The sequence below is a fragment of the Alternaria viburni genome (genome assembly GCF_023758015.1).
Source record: "Alternaria viburni strain BMP 2772 chromosome Unknown scaffold_9, whole genome shotgun sequence".
Lineage (NCBI taxonomy): Eukaryota > Fungi > Ascomycota > Dothideomycetes > Pleosporales > Pleosporaceae > Alternaria > Alternaria viburni.
In genome coordinates, this window is record NW_026055778.1 from 694530 (window position 1) to 715667 (window position 21138).

Genomic DNA, 21138 nt, shown 5'->3' on the forward strand with positions numbered 1-21138 from the left:
TGCATGTACTTGGACTCAATAAAGTCCTTCAGTATTGCGGAGGCTCTTTGCCACATAATTTCGAGATCACCCCCCGCATTCCGAACATGCTCATTCACATCGAGGCAAAACGTCGCTGGAGCATTACGTACGTGAGTCCAAGATGCCATCAGTGGCTGTTGTTCCAGCTGAAGTCCACTGTACTGATTGAGTTCCAGCATCTCGACATCTCGGCATAGCTTGGCCGACAAACCAACGACGCCAAGCACAGGTTCATGTGCTTGCAGCCGCTCTACCATCGCTGTGCCAGTCGACGACGCCAAAAGCCCATCAATCCCAAGTCATCCAAGAGATCCTAGTAGCACCACAGTCTCCAGGTGCCGAACGTTCTTACGAAAGCTCTGCCGGGTCTCAGTACGAACTTGCCGGATGGATCCCCAACAATATGCGGAAGCTGTTCACGACGAGAGCCCGCCGCCTTATGGATATTCGTACGGATATGAACTTCCTGCAATACCGCTCCACGAACTGTCAGATAAGCTTATGCTTGCTCCAGAGCTTGAAGGAGACCATGTCTTCGCCGAGCTGGAAGGTCTTATGGAGCGAACCCAGGACCACTCTCTCGAGTCTGACACGAGTCAAGCATCGTTCTTAGATCTGAATGAGACCGACGAGTGCGATGCGACTCCCGTACGACGCTCACCCACAAATGCCGACGCGCCAATGTTACTGTGGGCTTTGAACACCCAGTACCACTCGGTCTCAGCGCCCAGTATGATCAGCGGGCGGCAATCTCACAAGTCGTCGCCGTCGCCCGTATCGCCTGTCACACCCGACGTCAACGGCATTTGCTCCGCCCAATTCTATTCGAATGCCAATCGCCCCGTTAGTACCGTATCGCCTCTTGAAAGCTTCCCACCCAACGATTTCGATTTGCCTAGGTCGTTTCGAAAGGACACAGACTGGAGTCATCCTTCGTTGGAAGCTAGTCACGCGGAGTCTTTCCGGGGAATCGCGCAGCAGCCAGCAAAAGGTCTTGATGGGCGACAGGATGGCCCGCTAGGATCTTCGGTACCGTTTGGTCTTGCAAACAATGAGTCGCATGTTCCCGGTGTCCAATCACCACCTGCACTAGGCCAGTGCTTGCCGGAGCTGCGTTCGCAGCGGCATGACGCCACCGGTATCCGCTTCGGTACCTACGAACTCTCCGAGCACCAGGAATGGCATTTTCGTGGCGGGTATGAACAAGATGCTGCTAAAGATGAAGACATCAAACGTCAGGAATCCACATCTCAACAACCCGAATCACTGCAGTACGCCCATCGCTTTGGAGGAAACCAGGGACCGCCTACCAACTTCGTTGAGCTTGAGGATTATCAATATCCTCAATTCTGCGAGGTTCTGGAACAGAACGGGAATGATGCTCCGCTAGAGCATTGCGATAAGTGTGGCAAAACGTTTCGAGGCAGGTAAGCTTCACCCTCTCGCATTTCGCTCTTGCAAAGGTATTGACTTGACAACAGGTATCGAAAAGGCAACCTGCGACGGCATAACCTTGCCTTTCATAACACACTTGCTGTCGTAGTCGGATCCGCGTGCCGTGTTTGCAAAAAGGCTTACAAGCGGACCGATGCGACCCGCAAACACGAGTGGAAGAAGCATCGAATATTGGACGCAATGCCGAAGAAGCGCACGAAGTAGTTGTGCCAGTCACGACGATAATGATCGACTGCAACGATGGATACCTTGCAGTGCAGATCGAGAGCTGGGGTCTCTCTTACCCTGGTGGTATGAACAGCTGCTTGCGGCATCCTTTCTTTCCTCTCATCGGGGCGCACTGGCTATTCTCTTACTGCGCTGGGGCGCTCTTAATGTAATTCAGCGCATATGCGCGTCTTCAACTTCGTAGCTAGAAGTGTAATTATCAAAATGTGTATCAGGATGCACGCGACCAATCATCTGGCCACTGTGACATCCCAATCTGACGTGCCAGTGAGGAGCCTGGAGCCTAGTAAGGGCCCCATACCTGGTATCCCAAGATCTGGGGTAGGCCAACGCAGACAACGGAGATGATGACTGAATAGGTATGCGGCTCTGCGGAGATATCAACCAGTGCGGTTAAAGCCAACATGACGGAGAATGGCGTGAGCTCAATTAGGCCTCCCGTCTTGTCATGCTGGGTACCAGATGCGGGTGTTAAAGCAGCATGCTAGTCATTCAAAACGGTAGGGTAACAACTCGCAGCAGTCCCACGTGGCGGCGCTTGCAGGCCTTTGCCCTTAGAGTCCCGTGAGCCCAGCAAAACCAGTGAGACCAACAAAGCTTCGCCGTTTTGTCATCTTTCTGTGCTAGGGTCGCATCAGATGACTGCCATTTGCCACTTGCGCTGCGGTGCCGTTGTATCCGTGGCCGTGGGCGCCCAAGAGGGCGCAACAGACAGATCACATGTACAGTGTATACCGCGTTGCAGGGTTTCGATCAAGATGCAAATCGCTTTCATCCAATGTTTTCGAGTCCTCCAAGTAATTTGAGTTCAGTCGGTCCGGCATCTAATGCGCAGATGCTCAGCTATGCCGTACCCGGGCGTAATTGCTGCATGCTGTGGTGTAGTGGGCCGATGATGGGCATCGCCTGAGCCGGCCCTTGAGGCTGATTTATTCCCGATGCTTTGGGACGTGGAATTGTCAGAAGCATGGTTACTAAAATAACCGTCGCGGTTTGTACTGTTCATGCCAACGCATCCACCGCTTCCAAATCACCAGCGATCACCATAGCGGATGATAAGTATATGCCACAGGTGAAGCTTTCACCGCCGTGTAGGCGGAGTCGTACCGTGTATGCTCTGAGCACGCGTGATGTGTGATGAATCCTTCAAGAGGGAGGCTGACGCCGATCATAGCATATGCGAGATGACTGTTAGAGATACTCGTCACCAAGCTCCGTTGGATGATGGATCTGCGGGCGAGCAGCGGTATGGATAAAGCGTTTCCGTGTCTGAAAGGGCTGCTACTGGGGTTCTCTCCGCATCCTTTTGCCAAGCGACTTTGTGCGCGAGCAAAGAGAAACACCATTCAACATCACCACCCCTTCTAGTGACTGCCGCCTGCTGATTTGAGTCCCGTCTGCGCGAAAGTGGATTCTGGTGATCTGCGGCGGATAAATGACCAGCCCTTGCAGAGCTGAATATCCCTGGGACGGGGCGTATTCCTCCATCTTGCAGCAGGAGCTACGACAAATATGGCAAGTGATGGTGGACCACATGTGTCGGAAAGTTTCTCTAGAGTAGGAGCAATACTGCCCTGTGTCCGCCTTCCGTCTGGACGGGCGTCGTGCATTAGCAAAAGAGGGCTATGTTGTCCGCGTTTCCGGGGACATTCCAAGGTCTTCGGTATACTGGTTAGCCATCCAGGACGCCATCGTATTAGAGACTAAAGGGCAATAATGGTGATTTCTCCGAGGCTGTGATAGCCGTGTCATGGCAGGATGGGCTGCATGACGGCCCGGATGCGATGCGTCAGCACCTTGACGACGAAAGCAAGGCCTTGTGCCTTAGACGTCAAGAGTGATAGCGCCCGTCTCGTCTCACTTTGTGTGCACTAGCTTGGCTGCAAGTGTGCGGCGTGGAGTGACAGACATCGGATGGTCTGTTTCCCGTCGTGCCGAAACCGTATCGTATCGGCCCGCTAGTCCATAGAATTTCAACGGCATGTGGGTACCGAAACCCTTCGCAAAATCCATGGTGGTGCTGTTTTCTATTCGCGCGCCCTCGCAGAGCCTCACATCACGTGTAGATGGTGGGGCAAAAGTGCGCGCTATCAGATGTCCAATCTTATTTCCCACTTGGCGGCTGCCGCGATGGAATACGCACTGCTTCTGCAGACACGCACCTGTGCGGGGTTGACGCCCACGTTTACTTTTTCGCTTGTCGGACTAACGCGCAGTTCGCACAAGCGACAGTCCGTGTGGAACAGAATCGCGTTGGCGTGGCCCAAGCACTTCAATCGCAGCGGAAGGGCAATGGCGGGAAGAAACGAAGTTTCGTTGCGAGGAAGACGCCACCCTTTTCGTTGTTCACTTCCATTCTCCCATGAAAGTCGACAAGCGCTGGGTGCTTGCTAATCCCCGCTCGACATCGTGGCACAACAGGTGCATAGGCCCATTGGAAGAAGTCGTTGGTGGCTCAATCGTCCGGCTGAGTAGGCTTACAGCTGGATACAGGGGCTCGCTGATTCAATGGAAAATAGTTCAATCTCGACTCGAGCGCTCATTGTAATGGAGATGTGCCGATGAGCTTGCAAACTGTTCTCAGCTTTTGGAAGAAATCTGCCTTTTTCGATCATGCGCAACGATTAAGCTACACGCGTTGCGCGCAAAGCGTGCTTGGGTGAGAGGTAAGGTGTGATGCGCCGCCGGCTGCACAAACCCGAACCGTGAACCGTGTCAAGCCACTGGCGCTTGGTATCCACAACCCATCTTCATCTTCGTCTGCAAGCTTAATCGATCCAACAGATATGTTCCAGGTAGTATAGAATATATCGGGTGGCCGGCATAATCGAAAGCACGCAGTCGATATTGTTGATCTATATCGCCTCCCTCGTGGAGTGGCCATTCACGCGCGATCTGTGATTCGAGTTTGCCGGGGCCTAGAAGACATGCCGGCTCATGTGCCCCACGCAGAGGATGCGTATAGACGACGAGCTGCTGCAAGCCATACTGCATATTCACACCCTTTCCATTTCGGCGCCGGATGATGGCTGATGATCGACGTGGATCAAAAGGGCCAGGATCCCAATGTTGTAAATTCGATCTTTACGTACCGTCGGTTCAGCCTCGCTGTCGGCCCCGTTGCGGGCCTCTGCGCATACCAGTAGTCCCGTATTCGCTGCTTTTATCATCATGTAATCGGCTACACATGCCTTGCGCACTTGGCTACCAAACGTGCCCTCTTATGACACTGGGCCCGCTGAGCCCCGAAACGGTGGAGGAGGCTCCGAGGCTCGCAGCCACTCATTGTCGTCTCCATCGGCTTCGATCGACCTGCTGTAATGGATTGAACGTTTCTGCTAATAACCCAAGGGGCAGATACCGACGCTAGCGCAGCGCCGTTCCTGCTCTCCGGGAAGAGGCAGTAGGCAAAAGTTGACAACAAACGTCGGACCCACTTCCTAGTCGTCGGCGAAATGCGTGTTGTTGCGCAGCGAAATCAAGCCCTCGAGGGACTGCTTCTATGGGCTAGAGAGGTTCCGCGCCCTTGACAGTACCGACGTAACCTTCCCTGACTCGACCAGCGTACGTGTCGGGCTAACTGCATAGTTACCCCGGGCGTCACAGTCCTTCATCGAGCACGAGACTTGAGTACATAGTACCCTACGCCCCTTCGTGTTGGCTGCCACGGTCGACCATACATCCTCCTCCTCCTCCTCCTCTTCTTCCATCGCGTACCTCTACTCGATTGCAAATCCGCGCGTTTCGTTTGCCATACCTGCCGATCGTACTCGAGTCGAAGACAAAGGCTGCGGCAAGCAACGGAACACCACAGCAGCAACATCATTGTTCATCTTGAGGTGAAGAGGTGGACTCCCAACACACACAAGACATTCCGAAGAAGTAAAAGCGTTGTCAAAGGCTTCTCCGTTGTCGACCCTCTGGTCGCTTGGCGCTTTTACTAGGCTCGTCGACCTCAACGGCCATACCCTCGAAGCGGCCTGCGCGACAAGAAACAACCTTCGGTCTTCTTCAATACCTTCTCTTTTACTTGTTTGATCCGAATACATCGCGGCCGTGGACACATCTCAGAATCCGAGCAAAAAAGGCGGACAAGGCTGTAGAGTCAAGCATTGCGACATCGACACCAACGGACGTGGTCCATCCGCTACCACTCCCTTGTTGCTTCATATCCGATCTTTCACCAGACCGGCATCGTTCAACACTCGTACCGTCCCCTCCAAGCTCACGCGGCCGGCTTAGAGACTGTACTGGCTTCCGGATCGCATCTCAACGCGTCGTTTCTTGTTTGACGCCATCCAGCAACGCACACGCCTCCGCCCATTCGTGTCTCATATCGACGATAGAGTCTCTGAGAGATCCGAGAACTGGTTTCCGCATTCCTTGCGCAAAGGGTCACTACCTCGAGCAAGGCTGGTTACAAGATGTACCCACCCGACCAGCATCGGCGCCCTTCCCATACTGGGCGGCGCAGCCAAAGGCGTTCGAACGTCGATCACGGTAGCCAACCTATACTGCATCAGTATGCCGGTGGCCATGATTTTTCGCTTGACGACAATGTCGTTGGCCCATGCATGCCCCAGCCCCACAACTCACGATCCTTCCAGCAGCTGGCCACGCAATTTACCAGCGGTGGATCATATAAAAATCCTCCTGTGTTCGAAGGCAACAGGTCGCACGCGTGGGCGGAACAACAGGAAAGCATGGAACAGAAACAGTCGTTCGGCAATGGGGACCCTGCTTCGGCGAACTACCCTGGCACGTCGCACTACCATCTGAACATACCCGGTGCCACGGGCGGCTGGCACAGCCGCCAGGGACATTCTCATGGGCAAGGCAGCGCGTCCATATCGATGACGAGTAGCCAGTCCGCGCGGCAGAGTGTACCCAGTGTCGCGTTCAATGGCTCCATGAACTCGCCTATACAACCTCCAGGATATTATCACCAAGCGGATGCGATCGCTGGTAGCCAGATGATTCAAGACGCAAGCGTGGTCAGCCGTGAAGATTCCTACCACTCCCACATTGCCTGTCCCGGGCAAGTCGATGTGGGTGACGGGGTCAATATGGAACTCATTCACGGCGACCCCGAACAGCCACCGTGGTCGCCTTACTATCCGGCCAGCATGAACTATTCGCCATATCTTCTTGAGGAGCCGACCATGCCAGATTGGCAAAACATCTCAGAGCCGACGTTTTCGACAACGGACCATGAAGGGTCGGATTCGGGCTACATGGGCGATTCTTGTACTCCACTATCATCAATGGACTATAGCGGTGGTAGCATGCTCGACAGTACCCTTACTGAGCGTCCAGGCACGGGATACCCACAGAAAACGGACCCCGAGCACATTCCGCCTGATTGTACACCCTCCGGGACTGTCCCTCACATCGACATCGACATCGACAACGACTACTATATGCCTCCCATGGAGCCCCCACCGACCATGGAAAGCTCTTTTCAGTATGGAGCCAACCTAGCCGTACCACTGTCAAGAACTCATTCCACACGGTCTTCTGCATCCGATGCTTCTTCGACAGGTCCTCCAACTTTCACTCCGGAGGTAATGTACTGCGACGTGGGTGACTGCAGGCAGGCTTTCAGTGGCCAGTATCGAAGAGGCAACCTAGGCAAGTCGTGGCCTTAAAAACTGCGTGTGAAATATACACTGACTTTGCATTCTAGGGAGACACAAGAGGCAAAAGCACAGAGAGGGCCAAGCGTATGTGTGCGAAGATGACACGTGTGCCAAGGAGTTCCAGAGAAAAGATGCTCGACTGAAGCATTACAGGAGGAACCATCCTGAGCTTGCTGTCGATAGTCCGCTCGTGCGTCGGTCGTCCGCTTCGAGGTCCGCCCGTAGAAACCAAGAAGTCGAGTTCAGCAACATGTCGAGTTGGGCAGGCTGAACCATATCGACAACAGGGTCGACATCTTGCCCTCAACCTTCCCCAAAGCATCAACGACACCAAGACTATCTCTTTCTTCCCGCTCTTAATGTTCCCCATTACTATCTTTTGGCTATCGGTCCGACGGAGGGGACAGGTTCGCATTCGATATATATAGCCCTACGCACTTCTCATATGTTGTAAGCTGCCACGCCCGCACCATGCTCAGCACGCTTCGTTAGTGCCATTTCCTATGTTGCCCATGCCCATAACGTTGACGCAATCTGTACACCGAACGTACACGCAGTCTTTACTTGTATAAGCCCATCTCTTTTATTCGATCGTTTTGGTGTTGTTTGGTATACGTTTGCGATGAAAAGTCTTGGTGTCGTTGTATGTATTGATGGGTTGTCGTTGACGAAGGTTGATGGTGCGGGTGGAAGGTTCCTCCAGCCTTCGGTAGGCCAGCCACGTCACATCGTCCAGGTACCGACTACCTCGCCACATTCCCGCATGAGAACAAAGAAGAAGTCCTCCGTGACTATGCGCATTCCGGAAGGACGAGGATGTCGTTGAGAGATGGTTGAGGATGCAGTAGTCGAGTTGAAAGCCCTGGCATCGTGAGGTGCTGGGCGGCGACGACGGCGCCGAATGGGGCCCGACCCAAACTTTACATGATTCACGACCCACAGGCCTCTCTCCGACATAGCCAACGGGATGCGACTAGCCCAATATCGATAGCCCACAGCGCTGGCTAACAGGACAAGGTCACCGACGTCTGTGGTGACGTGTTGTCCGTCGCGCACAAGAGCCCATGAGCAGCCACTTCCAAGGTGGGAGGGCCCAATCCACCGGGAAGTCGCGAACGGCTAGGTGCGTGTCGTATCACGAGGCACAAGCTACACGCATGCCTTCCGCACGTTCGTATCTCGATGTGCGACAAGACGAGGTCTTTCTGTCGATCACTTCGAAGTGAGGCGACTGGCAGGTATGTTGTTGAACGTCGCCCAGGGTTCCCCTCACGAGAGCTAGCTAACGTTGTTGCTTTTGGTCACAGGTCTGTAACATGTTTCGACTGAGGATCAGCCGTCTGAGCCTCATAATGTGATATATGCGATGGCGGGCAGTCGTCTATATACCTAGATATGAGGGGCTCCTGTCCATAAGAGGTGGCTGCCTGGGATGGCGTATGTTGTTGCTCGGTGGGCCTAAAAAATGCTCGTCAGCGATAGGGGCCTTCACGTTGTCCGGACCTTACTGGCTCTTCTACCTAGTTGCCTTGGATTCTCATCCTTCCATCAACGCGACGTGATCCAATGGAATCGAGATGACCATACGTCTTGGTTGTCTGGCCGGGGCTTGCCCTGAGTCATGGCTCTTCAAACTGAACGCTCCAGGGAAGACCAATAGTCTGGCAGAGGCTCACCATAGGTTTCGTCACGCGAAGGCTGTACGCAGGTAGTGATGCGTATAAGTGTATGGCTGTGGTCGGCTCGAAGATCCTGGCTGGGCTGTACAGGATTCAGCTGAGCACTTGGACCCTTTGGGGAGGAAGACATACTCTGTATCGCTAGGATCCATGCAACGTAATGAAATCAATCGGTATATTCGGACGTTCCCCAAGTGATGACAGACTTCCACACCATTCCATCGAGCTGACAGATCACGCGATAGCGTGCGCTACGAACGCCTGGTCATATACCTAATTAGGAAAGAAGTCTTCTCGAGAACAAGATCGTTCGCGTCTTCCGATTTCTGAAGGCAAATACGAAGCTTTGAAGCCCCTGATGCGCAGAGATGTTGCGACGTGAATGTGAAGAATACGCCACCCGTGTGGCGCAGTGTGAAATCTCGACATCATCAGCTTGAGTGAATATTCGGCCACTCCGAGTCGGTCCACGCCACTGATTTTGATGATGGAAGAAATGTGCAAGCTCTCGTCTCTAAACATTGTCTTCTAGATATTTTGAGTGCGGTTGTGCGTGTGGCTTATACCTAGGCACTAAACACCCGTAGTGGTTGCGTCTCGCATGCATGGCGTCAATGCTGCCCCGCGACCTGTACTTCGTTACTACAGGGCACTTTTTGAGACTCGCGTCTAAATATTAGATTTCGCATGAGAGAACGACTCGTTGTTATTGAGTGAAAGTCACAAAGATGGTGACGATGTATTCAGATTTACTTTCTGCCTGGATCTCTCCTGACCTTCTGTAAATTGTCCATCGCTGTCATGCGAGGCAGCCCTTTGTGTCCAATCCATACCGAGTGGTCTTGATGCCCAACTCACAGTCTCCTCGCCATGGTATCGCCATCCCAATGCACTATAGCGAAGCCAGTCGTTCTTGCAGCTTATGCTCTATGGTACACTCAGATTGAGCTAGCAACCCAAGATTATGGAGAATCGCTGCATGCGAACACGCATGCAGAGAACAAAGCTACGTGTGGCAGCGGCTCGATATCCCGTTCTACCTATGATGGACAACCCCAATACACCCTGTCTTGACGTGCCAAAACACTACTGCGTACTCTTCACCGATACGGGGTTCTGGAAAGCACTCATGTCCCACGTGGCAACCCGATCTACGCCCTCTTCTGACATGCCTACGTAGTGCAACAACGTTGTGTTACTTCAGGAACCCGATAACTGGGACCAAGACGCTGTTTGCGGTCGAGTTCGTGTACAGGGCTTGCGACTAGGCTGAGGACATTGAATCCCACGTTCCCAGTGATCCTCACCATTCCAGTCCTCCACTGCCGTGAGCCCGAAGCGGACTCATACGTTAGACATGGGCTTCACACCATGCGATTACTGGTGCTCATCAAGATCTCGTTATTAAATCACCAGATTAAGTTCTGAAAACCCGAAAACGCTTGTAGGCCGTCGGCATCGCAGATGATTTGCCTTCGTGTTGATGAACTTCGCTTTGGAAATAATCTTCCCTCCAGGTTTTAAGGACGTCCTCAACGTTTATTGGTCTGTACTTTGATGAAGCCATCGTCGCTGGACAGGTGAGGCAAACGGTAGGTGTTGATCTTGGACTTTGTGGCCATCGCAGCCCTGAGCCGAACCATTGGTATCGCTGATCGGAAGCTCGGCGATGTTCCTGCATGAGGGCACACGATGCTCACCAACAAGCGTATAGTCGGAACTGAACATCTGATGATTGGGGTTGGGAATCGATTGGGCGCGTGCCAACCATGAATACGTGGCAATTAATTTCGCTCGCCCGCACTTCATCGCAAAGTTAATGAGGGTCTTCGCTAATGAATCTCGATTCTATCCCGGAGTGCGAAACGCGAAGTTTCAGCTTTGTTGGTGTTCTGGGGAGTAGAAGGGTTCGAGAACTCGTCTCTAGTTCTTGTGGCCACCGCCTGTCGGATGTCCTCGGTTAGCGGAAGGCGCGACAACGCGTAACGGAGGCTGTGCTACACGCTCGGATTTGAGCGACGACAGGCGATTGTTTATCAAGTCAAGGAGAACGTCGGGTTACCACTTGTCTTCCATACGCCTGTCTACTTGGCATTGATCATATTGGTCGGGCGTTGATGTGAGAGGGTGTGCAGGAGTCCATCATCAAGCAAGCATGCCTGACTGCATGACACCGATTTTGTTTCTTCGCCTCCAAGACAGAGCTGCAACATTATGCACTGCTGCCAGCGCACATGGTAATATTTTATGGCTTAAATGACGGTTTGGCTGATGTGGTTTACCTAGAATAGACAATGTTAAGGAAAGCTTGCCATAAAGCTGATGTGCATGTGACTCAGCTGACATCGTTATGGACGCCAAAAGCTGCACGTTACTACAACTAATCGCGAAGATATAAAAGCGCAGCTGTGAGATTTTAGGGGTCGTGGCTTGCGTAGCACAGTTGCCACAGGCGCTCGTGGACCCCTATCGTTCTTCCTTTCGAAGCTTCATCGCGCCTTCCCTTTCGCCGTCCAACCACCACAGATCTTGGAAAGTTCATTGTATAGAACTCTAAACATCCTCATCCTATCATACTGCGACAACTTGTACAGCCCGGTCGTGTCATGTACGGTGTTCACGGGCCTTCCCGGGGTTCTCAGCGGCCAAGCACTGGCATGTTACTGCAGATCGTCTGCAGGGTACCATTCGTCTGTGACACCAGAATGAGGCAAAAGACCAAAAGTAGGCGGGTGGCAGGCTTGAGCGCTGCTCAGATGGCAAGCCCTCCTTTCGATTGAGTCGATGAGTCGATGAGCGTGCTCTGAGGTGCCGTGGTGCGTGTTGCTGGTCCACTAAAATTAAGCCGCCGCGGGCAGGCGAGCCTCGCTGACGCTCCGACCTGGCGATGTCTTGACTGCTAACCTCCTCTCGCCGACACCTTCGTCCCTAGCATACCTAGGTAGCCCCAACGACGCCACGATGGACCTCGTCCCTACGCACGCGTATCCTGTTCGACCGCCATCGCCGTTCCATGACGCGTACGATGAACCAGACGATGACCCATAGGCAACGAGCCATTCACGACCCTCGCGATGTCAACGACACAAAGATGCCAACAACCGCCATTCCGCTGAAGGAAATGGCTTCGTCAACAAGAAGTCCTCTTGCTTTTCTTTCTCGACGCTCCGCGTTCCTCCGCCTCGATCGAACGTATGCACCCATTACGCCAGACGCCTAGAATATTTTTTCTTGTACTCATGGTCCTGATGGACTGAGAGCACAATGAATTTCTCGAACGACGAACTTATACGCAACGTGTCGTTGCAACACGAAGACAATAAAGAGAAGATTAAAGATTGTGATTTGGGTGTGACAAAGCAAAGTCCCATCGAAGGCATTGGGATATCAAGGAGTGATCTGATATGAGGTTTGATATTTTGCGACTGTTGCGTAGCGATGAAGAACTTGGTGTACATGCCACAGCACAATCACACGGATCGGTACTTGGTGCGCGATAATGCCGGGCCAGGAGCGAGGTGGCGATGGACCTTGCGATAATGCTTCAAGCGTGCGTCTTGACGCTTGTAGCTCTTCGAACATCCAGGCTCTTCACAGCCGTATTCCCTCCCGTCTCGATCTTGATGGTTACCATGCTTCAGTCGCCGGTGACGTGCAAGACTGCCCTTCGCGTAGGACCCTTGGAATGTGGCACGACAGCCACGCTGAGAGCAGCACAGCCGGACTTCATGTTGTGCTGAAGTCTCGCGGCTCTTACCCGTGGATGGCGAAGGCATAGTCACGTCGTATCGGGGTTGCTGGACTTCGTGTGGGTCCATGATGCTGTACAACGTTCAGCGTTTTCTCTTGACTTGCGTAAGACACTGACTTACTTGGGAGACGTACTGGGTGACTGCCAGCCACAATACTCCGTAGGTGTTGCCGTGTGATCAGATGGCACCACTGCAAGTCGGCTCGGCGCGGAGGCTATCGAACCCATTGAGCTCCGTCGAGATGAAATAGCCTGATCATTCGTCTCCGGAGAGAGATACGACGCCGACCAATCTTCCACTTGTGCTTCATGTTCTGACATACAGTACGTTGACAATGTTGATGTGGTCGCTGCTGCGTCGCAGTATGACGTGCACCCACCTGCAGCTCTAGAACCAGTCACTCCACTCTCGCCATTTGGCGAGTCGATGCTGATGGTTGGTACCGCATTACGTCTATGATGGGAATGCGTTCGGGAATTCGACAGCACTGACACATTCCACGGTTCGCTTGGCCAATAGTTTGCCTGAGGATGTTGATCATTGCATCCCATCGCTGGCTGTGTTGGGGGAGTCCGTTCATACTTGTCAGCCAGCATAGGCATCATGGATTTTGCATAGTCGATGTAGTTCCAATCCGGGCTACGTGCGTCGTACGTTGGCATGCCATACTGCCAATGTTGGATTATGTGCTGGCCGCCGACGTTCCGAGATGCCTCACGACTTGGTACACTCGATCTTGACGCAAAGCTTTCGAGGTGACCGATAGTACCAGGATGCCCTGGCGTTGTTCGCTCTTGGTCTTGGTCTTCCGCCATCAGTTGCCTCGCTGCTGACTCTCTCAGACCACCCGTTGCGCCAAACACATTCATCTGTGTATCGAGACTGCTGGAGCGTTTCTGCCAGTCGGGTCCAATATCGCATTCCATGCCACTGTTGTTGTGTATAGGGTGCTCTTCGTCAAGCTCCTCGTGGAGGAAAACCTTCTGGAGGCTTGGGTGTCGTGGTGTAGCGACTCGGAGGTATGAGCAAGAAGGCTGCACTCTCAGTCGAATTCGGAGGTACTCTAGGCGGCGATGGCGACGCTGGCAACTCTGGAAGAAGACAGGTAGCGGAGCAAGATTGATCTCAAGAGAGGGGCGTCTAGTGTGCAATGAGCAGCAACAAAAATGTGTTTCGGAGGTATAGGGTGACGCACCGATGGTCACCACTGCGAGCCCGACGACAACGACCAGCGCCAAGAGGACGCCTCGAGCTTGACAGTAACACCTGACGACATTGGTCTCGCTAGGACGTCGATGTCAAGAACCTGAACCAGTGTTGGCCGACTGCCTCACTTTTCGTCCAGTACCAACGAGTGCACTAGCATTGACGTGGCTGTGCAGGTGCGCGCGGAAAAGAGCATCAACCAGGTCAGCCCAAGGCGGGTTGGGGTGGACGGGCGGTATTTCGAAAGTGAAGACTGCGTAAGGTTCGACACTCTTCGAACGGATGAAGAAGACAATCTGACCGCGTGCATCGACTTGAAGATACTCCTGACTCTATGGTTCCAGTCCTGCCGTGCCCGTGTCAGCGATGGAAAGCCGGCCACAGTACCGCGGCGCTGTGTCGACTGAGCCTGCTAACGGGCCACTGATGACACGCGTCAGCAAGAAGATACCCGCCTAGGATCTCTCGCACCTCCACCAGCAGCAGGCAAACCTACGAACGAATGCAAGTTTGGATCTAGAATGCTCTTACCATGTCTCATCCACGTCACCCCTATCCTGGATCGTCCGCTGTACTGCAACCGATGGTCATGGCTGAGCGCGAGGCAGACCTCCTCGTCACGCATGAGCCAGTTGCTGTATTCGCAGGTATAGCGGGTAAAGCGAGTGCTAGGAACCCCATGGTTGACGCTTGGGTCTCGAGGCGCCTTTGAGTGCATATACAGGCTGACGACTGGATCGTTCCAGTGAATTGCGAGCGGCTCCACACGTGGAAGACGTGGCACTGGCGAGCACAATTCATGACGAAGAAAAGGTCTGAGGTGAATAGACTCCCTTCGGGAGTGCGACAGGATCTGGAAGGGCAGCTGCGCTTATACCAGATTGCCTGAGTACGCGGTCATGTCTATGGCTGGATCACTATGGACGCCTCCGGCTCTCAACATCTGCATGGCGGATGCGGGCTGGCAGGGCGCAACCCTTTCGGTAACTGCACAAACACACATAACCGTCAGGGTTCCACACACGGTTGGCGAGATGCGGCATGACAGAGTGGTAGATGAATTCTGTCTTATCCTTGTCAATCTGCTGACAGCCAGCCTTGCCTCTGAAGTTGTGCGTGCTCTGTGGGCTACCACAGAGCCTCACGGCCTGCCACTGCCGGCACCATCGATAGCTACGTGGAAGAAGGCCTTTGAAAATTCTCGCTTGGCCCTCGACGCATACTTTAGATTACTGCTACGTTAAACACCAAATCTTAGGAACGTACTGACAAGCCACAATCTTGACCCTGACGGCTTCCAGTAGGCCTAGGAACCGTATTCAGAAACGCGCATGTGTATATGACCACACTGCCACTGATGGCAACCGATTCTGTCGCTACAGCCGTTGAAAACACGCGACACTATGCCTTCGGAATCGATTCGCCAATTGCCCGTCAATCGCAGAGCCGCTTCCGCTCTGGCCAAGTGTTGGTGCAAGGCAAGGAGTTCGCAGCTCAGCCAGGGATAATCGTAATCGGCAATGGGAAAAGCCGCTATCTCGATCGAAGTGCGGGGCTTTAACCCTCGCATATTGAGTGCAACATTCGTAGTGGTTGCTGTAGTTCGGGACTAGCGCTCAATATGTAGCGAGTGATTGCCCAGGTGCATACCTACACAGCGGCATGGGGCCAATCAAGTTCGAATCGGCACACTCACCTTAGACAATCTATGGTTCCCCACCTTTTGATCGTGACTTCAGTAGAAGATCTGACAGCTGGGCGCTCATTGACAGTGAGGTTCAGGGAGCTTGCAGCGCTTGCCCTTGCGATTCGAGCTGTCCACTACCTACTCTAGAAAGGCAAGCTTTTCGGGACTGAGAGTCTCAAAGTGACGGCGAAACGAGCCGCACCTGACTACCATGTCTGTCAGGCCAAGACACTACCTGCATTCATTCAGTATTGTGGCGTCAAACCACCAGACATCTGCAGCTCGCGCGGGCTTGGCCGGTAGAGCAGCCACACGACAAATCCACTGTTCACGAGCTAATCTGAGAAGCACATGTCTTTTGCTTACCACATGTACACTGAAATCTCCATGCATCTGCCGGTTGTGTATCGCGTTCGCGCATGCGGGTGCATTCAGCCCGCCTGGGGAGGCTGGTTGGATGGAAAATCCACGCTAAGCTGTTTATGGACTAGCTTACTTGTCGCAATCACGTGCCACATGGGCAGGATACGGCGGCTCTCCGCGATCGTTGCTGTCCATTCCAATTTCATCAAAAGGCCCACGCCGAACCAATCACGACAAATTGCCCGAATTTATATGGATGATGTGGAGATCAACAAAGGGACGAGTACCTAGGTAGGAGACCAGTGCGAAGGGAATATCATGACGTCGTTATTTAATAGCTGAGCTAGGATCAGGCGCGAAAGACCACCGAAAACATATGCTCTTCACCGACTACCTTTCAATCAATGTGCCTTCTCCCATGAAAGCGCGGATACAACCTTTTCCTCCTCCTCAGCCACGAAATCAAGCTCCTCGGGTTCTTCAATGTGGTCGTATGCTCCCCATGACTTAGGGAGGAGGGGTCTATCCGGGTCGTAGTCATCTCCGAGACAGCGGAGGGACTTCTAGACTCTTCTACCCACTCCTTGCTCTTATCACGAACCTGCGCAGTCTCTTGGAGGAGCCCCTGTTGTTCTACGACGTTCCGCGAAAGACAGCTCACGAGCGTTTCAACATCTTCCAAGGTACTCATGGCCCCCAGGGTCACCCTGACTATCCCAAAAGGCACTCCGTCCACAACATCGGCCTCCGTATTGCATCGAAGACCTGCGTCGAACGCACCCCGTATCCATCCAGCCTCTACACCCAGCGCACATGCCATACCTGCAGGATTGCACACGTTGCCCGTGCGAACGTGGATCCTACTCGCCCTGAAGAACGATCCAACGTGCCACGGGCCGATGTATGCGCCATTGCTTCTCTGTATGTTGAAAGCTATCGTCGGCCCTTGTTTTTGCGAATCTTGATAGTGAGAGTCTATCGACTTGTATACTTGGCATACTGGTGCACCATTGTAGTGCATCATGCTCGTCAAACGATCGTGAAGGATGCTAGCAAGCCACCTAGCGTGTGTCGAGACTTGTTCAAGCCCGCCGAACAACGCGCGATGAGTCGTTATAGCACACTTCAGAGCAAGAATATTCCGGAAAGCGATCGTCCCGTCCTCTAACCGTGCATGGAGGCTAGAGTCCTTGCGGGCTACCCATGATTCTCCAAGGCAAGTTGTCATCTCTGTCGTGCCACCGCCGAAGTACTTCCGGTGATCGAACACATGGCCAGCCGCCTTCCGGACGATCAGAGCACCGAGATCCGGGAACCCAAAGATCTTGTAGAAGGATAAGGAGATGAAGTCGGGGGCGAAGAGATGGTTGCTCAAGTCAATTGGGGTCGTGGATACCAGGGCTGCTACGTCAAGCAGAGAGTAAGAGTTCGGATGATGCAACGACAAGCGTAGCTTGCCTGTCCAATCCAGCGGAAGTCGCTCGCCGTTCATGTTCCTGCGGATGATAACGTCAGTGTCAACTCTTCTTCCATCAAGTGCAAGGCCACCTACGACTGCGCTGGATAAGCAAACAACAATGGTCTCTCCGCAAGAGGACCTTTGAAGGCAAATTCGTTCGCTCCCGCGAGCCAGTATTCTGTCTCCTCATTGGATGCGAAACAGTGGCTACGATTGGCCAGCTCTCGGACACCAACCAGACTTGTATGGCTGTTACGATGATAACAGTAATCGAATCCTTTCTCGTATCCAGAGAACCCTTCTGTCACCAATTTGATGGCACCGGTGGCATTAGCGGTGAAGACGACATCAAAGTGAACGGGGTCGGCGTTGAACATCTTCAAGACAGCAAGCCGGGTTTGCTCTACCATGACGGCAGTCACACTCGGATTGGATGAATCAGAGTGAGGATTGGCGAGGAGAGTGCTTTGCATCTCTTCGCAGAAGGACTTGAGTAAAGACTTGGGTGCGAGCGTCGTGCCGCCATGATCGAGGTACGTCAGATCTAGGTGCCGTCAGTGACATGCGCAAGATGTATTGTGTCTGAGCATGCCTTCAAGCATTGGGTACTCGATCTTCCGCATATGACTGATGCGATCATTGTAAGCACGTCGCTCACTGTTTTCGTCCCAGTGCTTATTATCGTTGGCAATCATGGGTCGTGGCCCGGCACGTTGGAAGCACTTCATCTTTTCGCAAAGATGTCAAGCGTGTCAGATATGTGGAGAAGCTTTGAGACCGATCAATGCAGGAGAACAAAGGGATTGACTGTCTCAGATCGGGGTAAGCATGGACTATAACTACACACCCTTCTCCAGGCCGCGAAGACGACCGCATGCGTTCTGTCTGATCATACCCTTTCTCGGCCCCGTTCCCTAATCGCTAGTCTTGCAGATTACACAGGAAGTTACATCAACCTGCAAGAGTGCGGCACGCCTCGACGGGGCGTAAGTTCGAAAGAGGTCGATAGTCTGGACACTGGATTCAATGCGCCATGACGAAGGAACATCCCTTGTCACAAGCGACTCCACTCACTACATCCAATGCACAGCAATCAATCAACCACATCTACACATATTGGCTCTAGATAGCAGACGGCTGCATCACAGGAATCGGGCATCGTGGTCAGTCTTGCCTAATTCTGACTCTCCGGTCCAGAGTGAGTAAGATCGTTGCGTCTGGAAGAGGCGGAGCAAATCAGAACTACATAAATATCTAGAGTCGATCCTATCACAGTCACATATGCCATTGCGGCCTTCATGACTGTGCTTACTGCCCGACGGGCGTAGATTCGATGGTGGTCAGCACAGCCGATACTTCGCCGCCCAGTAAACCCATTTCCAGTCACCTTTATGGGAAGATATGACGATGATAGTAGAAGTATCATGTACTGGACTCGGAGTTGTAAATGTTCGCTTGTGGAAGCGCGCTTCAAATCACATCACATTGACACCGTCTATGATTCGCCATAGGTTCGCCCCTCTCCGTCCGCGGAGTGCAGAATTCATCTTCGCACTGTGATTTGATGCTTTTCAAGATCTTCTCGTTCAGGCACATGCAGTTCGCTGTCAATCAAGTAAGCCCTTCGTCCCCACGACTCGCACACGGCGCCATCATTGCAATCGCGCAGCTAGTGCTGTACTCGGCACTCGTGGCACATGCAGTTCGCTTTGAATCGAGCAAGCCCTTGGACTCACGACTCGAACGCAACGCTATCATCCCAATTGCAGTCAGTCCCGAGTACGGCAGTTGCGAGGTCAACAGATCGAGCGGCCCGCGGCAACTATCACCGCTCCGCGTAGATTCTCTGTGGCTGCGGAGAGTTGCTCCTTGCGCAAGGGCTCCTGACGTTTGCAGCGATCTTTGACAACTCACTCTTTGTTCACAGTTTTTGGTCTCCCTAGTCTTGGGAAGTTACCGAAACCGTTCTAGCTGATGTCATCGAGCCACTCTTGAGAGGATGCGACCGGCGGTGAGAGTTCTCAACTTGACCTTGAGTCTTCGCTGGTGCCTACGCAATTCGGGGTCACGAAACGGCGTTGTTGAGTTTGGCACACCACATAATCACAAGCAGGGGTTTGACTACCATCCAAATCACAGCGGCGCAGTCCTCAATATATATATACCCAAGGTTACTCGCGAACACACTTCAGAATCGAGTGCGGAGCCCCCAAAGACAGTGGCGCAGTGAGATTTCCCTTCAAACTTATGGGCCATAAGCAGGCTATCGACCCCTGAAGAACGAACCACCAGCCCGGTCGCATTCGCGTACTGTCCCGTCCAATTACCAAGTGCGATGAGCAATGCCAGCCCACTGGGTCAGCGGTATTGCAAACGCCATTCGCAATAGCTTCCCGTCGCGTTGGGGCCAGCCCCGGCGGCGCGCCTAATGCCGACACACTGACACTGACCTCAGACCTCCGGAGCCGTGCATGTACCAACATCGCAAAAATTTGCAAACAGCATCACCTAGTGACGGATACGTAATTCAGACGACACCCTTCTTACGCATCGGCTCCATCCTTTGGAAGGATGATGGTGTCGAGAGATAGGCGTGCATGAGTGGGGCTAGAACTACGCCTCACCTGGGCATCTAGCCGCTCATCCGCTCCAGGGCTATCTCGATGCAGCGCAAAGCCTTTTTTGGTCTCGAGCCATACCTCTTCTTTCCTCTGTCTACTTAGATTGCGGCATAGTCGCGGCATACATCAAGAATGCGGCCCGCACTTTGACTAACTGTTGGTTGTGTTGATTGGTGTTCGCTAGAGCTAGCTGAGAAGAGCGAGACCCCTAAACCAATGTTGGAACAGGTGTTCGTATCGACCGATGGCTTCGGTGGCTCCCACGCTCTTTCGCGTAGGTGGCTTCGACCGACGGATGTATTCTTGCGCTCAGGGTCTGCAAGCAGTACGTTTACACATATCTCGATAGGCGCTGCCATCCCGGCTAGCTAGAGTTGTGAGATCATCCGATGGTAAGACTGTGCTAGAATCCACCGCGTCTCCAGCCTGTGGCCCAGCCACAGTTTATTTGCTTGATCGGTGGGCAATGCTTCGGCGTGAGGGCTGCGCTGAGCAGGTATAAGCACAGTGGCTCGAACTGTACCCATATATTGGCTGGATATAAGCACTCTACATATGCATGAACGGCGCCAGCTACGCGCGAGAGCATACAAAGTGGCCTTAGTACGCGCCGAAAGTGTAGAGGTTGCAAAACGTATCGAGGCTGGGCATGTTTTTCGTCCAGTAAGAGCGCGCAAGACAATTGTCAGTCCTCGGTGGAAGCTGAAGAGAACCGGATTGTGGTTCAGCACCGTTTGATCTATGAGCTTTCAATGAGGGGATACGTCCAAGACTGTCTTTTGCCTGCCTGCTACTACAGTTCACGGGTACCCCTAGAACAAGCCGCCACTGTGCAGCGTCCCGCCTGTTCATTCACATGCGGCTGGCCCCCATGTGCCCACCTTCGGCGCACGGTAGATGCTCCCTTGTCGAAGGACATTCGGTGGGGGCGTTTACCGACATCCCTTTGGATTGAGGTGTGTGGGTGGGTGGCTGTCGAGGGGATGATTGATAAAGGCAGCGCATCTCTTCCATAGCCTAAAGATTGA

The 21138-nt window shown here is 53.2% G+C and overlaps 2 protein-coding genes across 2 annotated transcripts; one reads left to right on the top strand and one right to left on the bottom strand.

Moving 5' to 3' along the window:
- Positions 1-408: 408 nt before the first annotated feature.
- Positions 409-1452, top strand: J4E79_005132 (uncharacterized protein; the record flags this gene model as incomplete). The annotated part of the gene is made up of 1 exon (XM_049354010.1): positions 409-1452. The coding sequence occupies one exon, from the start codon at positions 409-411 to the stop codon at positions 1450-1452; it is 1044 nt and encodes a 347-aa protein (XP_049211630.1).
- Positions 1453-16431: 14979 nt separating this feature from the next.
- On the bottom strand, positions 16432-18184 carry J4E79_005133 (uncharacterized protein; the record flags this gene model as incomplete). Its single annotated transcript, XM_049354011.1, has 4 exons — positions 16432-16552; positions 16612-17526; positions 17583-18033; positions 18148-18184. The coding sequence occupies 4 exons, from the start codon at positions 18182-18184 to the stop codon at positions 16432-16434; spliced, it is 1524 nt and encodes a 507-aa protein (XP_049211631.1).
- Between the last annotated feature and the right edge of the window lie 2954 nt (positions 18185-21138).